The sequence below is a fragment of the Sinocyclocheilus anshuiensis genome, unplaced genomic scaffold (assembly GCF_001515605.1).
Source record: "Sinocyclocheilus anshuiensis isolate Anshui unplaced genomic scaffold, SAMN03320099.WGS_v1.1 scaffold1845, whole genome shotgun sequence".
Classification (NCBI taxonomy): domain Eukaryota; kingdom Metazoa; phylum Chordata; class Actinopteri; order Cypriniformes; family Cyprinidae; genus Sinocyclocheilus; species Sinocyclocheilus anshuiensis.
Genome location: NW_015540953.1, coordinates 320,665 through 325,580, shown reverse-complemented (window position 1 = coordinate 325,580; position 4,916 = coordinate 320,665). Strand labels below are relative to the sequence as shown.

Below are 4,916 nucleotides of genomic sequence, written 5' to 3'. Positions count from 1 at the left end.
GCTACTCTACACTGCTCAAAACTCACGTTTGAATCATCAGTGGCAAATCCTTTAAATATGAAAACGTACTTAAAGACTGAGTCAGAACAGCCAGCATTGTAGTCTACACTACCAGCATCAGGAAACAGTCCTCCATAAAATGTGCTGCACACATCTGAATATTTGGGTTGAACTGTTCTGGAACAGTGTTGTAAATACAGCTTAACCACTGATTTCTAGACGTGTCCTCTTTTGGAATGCCAAACGAAGTAGTTTCACTTTCACAACGAAACGCACAGAATCACACACGGCGGCCTTGAGTGAGCGACAGCCGGCGGATTCGACGAAGGAGCGTCCGGCGGGCTTGCGGCAAAGCGAGAATCAAAGTTATGCCTTCTTTCTTTGTGTGAACATTTGGGCGGTGTTATGCAAATCTTCCCACATCGTGACGTAGACATGTGGGGGCGTGTTAGAACGAGCCGTTTTAGGTAGACGTGGTTGACTCTTAAATTTTATAAAGAATATCTCTTGAGACTTTAGTCTTTGAGACTTTGAGACTTTAGTCTTTGCAACTTTACAGATCTTCTTTATTCACCAAGAGCTTGTAACACTTCAAAGAGAAAGGAAAAATTGAAATCGCATCATATGACCCCTTTAAGGTGGTGAACTCACTTCAATGTATCTGTTGCCCATGTGGTGTTTATGTCGATCCAGTGCCATGTCTCTGTGCTCAGAGTTTATGAAGCGCACCAGAGCTTCTCCGTTCCTCCGGCCCTGAGCATTTAAACACAGCGCAACGCCACCTCTGATATAAAGACACACACACACAAATCAAACAAAGGCAGAGATACAACACATTTAGCATGCAACCTTTAAAATGTGCTCGTTATGATAAATCAGCTTGGACACTCCAAGTAAAGCTACTTCACCAGTGAAAGTCCCAGTTTGACATTTAGCTGGATTTGCCTTTAAGGTCTTACCGAGTTTTGCATTACACTGTTAATGTGTACTTAAGGGTCTTTTCTGAGTGCATGCACCATGTCATTGTGAGTGTGCCTTTCAGTGTTACACTGAGCTGTAATCTCACTTGGCAATGTTGAGGCCCTTGAAGAAGCGAGCGATGTCCTGATCAGACGACTGCCATGGCAACCCACGAGCTCTGATGACCGTCTCAATGTCCACAGCTTCTGTCTTACTGCTGGAAGGCATGGATGGCAGACACACAGGTAACAATCACTCATGCTTAGCAGCATTCTTATGGGCTTTATGCATAGTAAAGACCACAGTCTTATAATGGGAAACCCCACAGATGTTTGCAACAAATAAAAATCAGACTACGACATATGACTGAGTACATACCATGCTCCGGATTCAAACTTGTAGTTTACAGTCTCAAAAGTGGAGAATTTGTGATCTACAAAGAAAAAAAAGTTTAGTTATTATGAGATCATGTGATCAGTTGTGCATATCAAAAGCGAAATCTGTAAGGTTTTATCAATATATAAACTGCACGGATCAATCCACTATGAGTGACTCACTGTAAGGCTCAACCAGGAGATGTAGAATTAGCAGAACCGTGTTCTTCACCTCCCTCAGTCCGGCCTCCTGCTCCACCGCCGCTGGAATACACACATCTGGCAACAATGTCAAGGCCTCATACAGGACATATGCGCACATGAATGCACACATTCCTACTAAAACAGCTGAAAATGCTGAACACATGAACCAGTAAATGCAAATTAAAAGTGATTACAAATAAGGAAAATAAAACAGGTGGATGACAAGTCCTAAAATAGTGATGTTAGTTTAAAAAAAAACTTGCATAGTAATACCAAAAGCATAAGCAGGATACAGTCCAGCATGGAGGTCAGAGTGAGATCTTTGACAGGGCCTGCATTTGGGCAGCATTTGTGAAACTCTTTCTTCAAGTCCACAAATGTGTAGAAGCACTCTGGCAGGACTAGATTCTACAACAAAACACGCACAGACAAATGAGGGAGATGCACACTAGAAAATATGTTTTGGAGGAGCCTGAGGGACGGGCAAAAAAAAGGGAAAAGGTAGGAAACGGATTGAGGGCACTTTAATGTCCCATGGAGGAGCACAGCATTCCTGTGAAGATTATAACATGTTGCTGCTAAACAGATTATACCACAAACTGACAGCTAATTTAGAAATGTCAGAAGAATCCTTTCCAGTTTAAATAGCCTTAGTTAAAGGTGGATTAAATCGAAATACTTAAGGATGACAAAGTATTTGGATTTTGGAAGGAGTGCGTTACCTTTTTGGAGGCCTCAGGGTGCAGCACCTGTCGGATAAGCAGTGGTCCGTCCACACACAGCGTGTAGGAGCTTCTGCCCAGAGACTTCAGTTCAGCTGACACCGACTGATGAAACTAGAGATAGAAATGGAAACAGTGAATTATTTCTAATCAAAAACATCCAGCATTAGATGCAGGTTTAGGCATTCGATTCATTTCCCTACATATCTAGCCCATTCAGAGGTTTGGGGTCAGTGAGATTTCTTTTTTTTTTCTTTTTTTATAAATAAATAAAATACTTTTATTCAGCAACGACATGTTACATTTATCAAGAGTGACAGTAAAGACATCTCTAACGTTTCAAAAGATCTCCATTTTAAATTGAATAGAAAGCTCAAAAGAACAGCATTAAAGAAAATGTCAAAAATCAAACCTCAAGAGAGGCATCACGGTTTCTACAAAAAAATAAGCAGCACAAACATTTTCATTGATGAAATGTTTGAGCACCAAATCTGCATATTAGTGTGATTTCTGAAAGAAATCATGTGGCACTAAAGACTAATGACTTCTGAAAATTCAGCTTTGCACTTTGCAATTGTAATAAATTACAATTTTCAGTATATTTTTTTTACTGTATTTTTGTATACTGTATTTTCGCAGCCTTTGTGAGCATAAACTTGTTTAAAACATCTTACCAACACCAAACTTTAGAATGGTAGTATGTTCTAAATTACATTTTTGTAGGAAATAATGGCTCCAATTTTTGCTACAACAGCTAAAGCAAAAGACCTCACACCAGCCACAGAAACTCAGAAGATAATTACATTGTGAAAGTTTTATAATTGGTTTATTATTTATTAATATTACTTGTTAATCACACAGATTGAAAAATTAATTGAAATGTATTTTAATCAACAAACAAAAAAACTACAATGTCAAGGGCAACACAGAGGACACCCAAATAATGTTGTAATATGCGAACATGCTGCTCCGTGTGCATGTGTATGCGTATGCATATGCGTATGCTTGTTTTGTAGATTAAGCAGCTGGTCAGACTGGTTTGGTGAAAATACAGGAAGTGAGCCATGGCAGTCATTTCAGATAAAGTATTTCACGTGACCAGAGAGAGATAGATGACAAAACAAATGAAGAGCGTTTGTCCTGCTCTAAAAACACACCACCTGCTCACTGCCAGCTATAGGGGCTCCCACATTCACCAGTGTTTAGCAAAAACAAGAATTCTTTAATGAACCATTACAGATGTTTAGTAAACTTATCCCTCTCTGCATCAGTCAACAGCAGTACAGGCTAACCACCAACTATGACAACTGATTTGAGTGCTTTATGTTATTCACATGAGAGTACGAGAAATGCAAAGACGACATGTCTCACAAGTCAACATGAAAAACAATGTTATTAAGGGCTGTTCTTATATTGGAAAAAAAGTGTAGAAACAATTTTTCACTCATAAATTGCTAGCAAATTTCACAAACAATTGCAAAGAAACAGCAATTAACCCATTTAATTAAACATGGAATTTTGAATTCAAAACAATGAAACTTTTTTTTTATTATTAAATGTAGCCCACTACAATAATTTTTATTTAAATTATTATTTTTTTAAATCACTTTTAAAAGTGTAGGCACTGAATTAAGCAATGTTTAGTTGTCTGTACTCCCAACTTGCAGTATTAATATACACAATTCAACAATGTGCACTCACAGATGTGTATTTATCAGCTCTGAATGTGATTTGGATCTAATAGTTTTATATTAGTTTTGTGTTTTCCATTTTTAACTCCGGTGTTAACTAATGTAAGACCATTTTTCCTAGATGTAATAATTCGTTATGAATAAACATCTTTTGGGTTGTTTCAAAAAGAAACGGAGAAAACAAATTAATGTATATTCTAAATAAACATGCATTGACAAATAAAAATGTTAAATATTTTATTCATTAGATTGCACTAAAAAACATGATACATATGCTACATTTTCAGCAAAAATAACATGATATACAATTTCTCTGATATTAAAATTACACCGTAAAAAATGACCATGAATTTAACGGTAAAAGAATGTAAAAATGCTACAGTCAAATCCTGTTAAATGATTAACGGTAAATTCCCCTACTATATACGGTGAAAAACTGTATTGGACATAAATTTTACAGTAGTATACCGTTTTTGGAAGTGAAAAAGACCGTATAATTTGTCTACGTCACGATGAGGGAAGATTTGCATAATGCCGCCCAAATGTTCAGGCAAAAAAAGAAGGCGTAACTTTAATTCTTGGTGTTGCCGCCGCTGCCATGTTGTGGAGTCGCTGTGTTTCATTGTGAAAGCGAAACTACTTTGTTTGGTCTTCCAAAAGAGGACACAACTAGAAATCAGTGGTTAAGCTGTATTTACAACACTGTTCCAGAACAGTTCAACCCAAATATTCAGATGTGTGCTGCGCATTTTATGGAGGATGATGTTTCCCGAACCAGTAGCCTACAATGCGTCTGTGGCACAAAGGCTGTTTCTATAAAGTTGGGCAGTTCCAACTTTGCAAGGACAGTCCGGCGCTTCTGACTCACAGCCTGCAAGTACGTTTTTTATATTTAAATAACTTGCCACTGATGATTCAAACGCGAGTTTTGAGCAGTGTAGAGTAGCGCTTGTTGTTTGTTGTTT

At 37.9% G+C, this 4,916-nt stretch overlaps 1 protein-coding gene across 5 annotated transcripts in view; it reads right to left on the bottom strand.

The window, feature by feature from the left end:
* The window catches only part of esrp2 (epithelial splicing regulatory protein 2), a 25,707-nt gene that overhangs the window by 9,782 nt on the left and 11,009 nt on the right, over positions 1 to 4,916 (bottom strand). For 4 of the 5 annotated variants that reach the window (XM_016488198.1, XM_016488197.1, XM_016488193.1 and 1 more), the window contains exons 4-9: positions 2,261 to 2,374; positions 1,832 to 1,946; positions 1,518 to 1,613; positions 1,339 to 1,393; positions 1,067 to 1,177; positions 652 to 784 (exon numbers count right to left, since the gene is read on the bottom strand). In XM_016488198.1, the coding sequence (XP_016343684.1) occupies positions 652 to 784; positions 1,067 to 1,177; positions 1,339 to 1,393; positions 1,518 to 1,613; positions 1,832 to 1,946; positions 2,261 to 2,374 (624 nt within the window). The remainder of the gene's footprint in view (positions 1 to 651; positions 785 to 1,066; positions 1,178 to 1,338; positions 1,394 to 1,517; positions 1,614 to 1,831; positions 1,947 to 2,260; positions 2,375 to 4,916) is intronic. The other variant, XM_016488196.1, reaches the window with a different exon arrangement.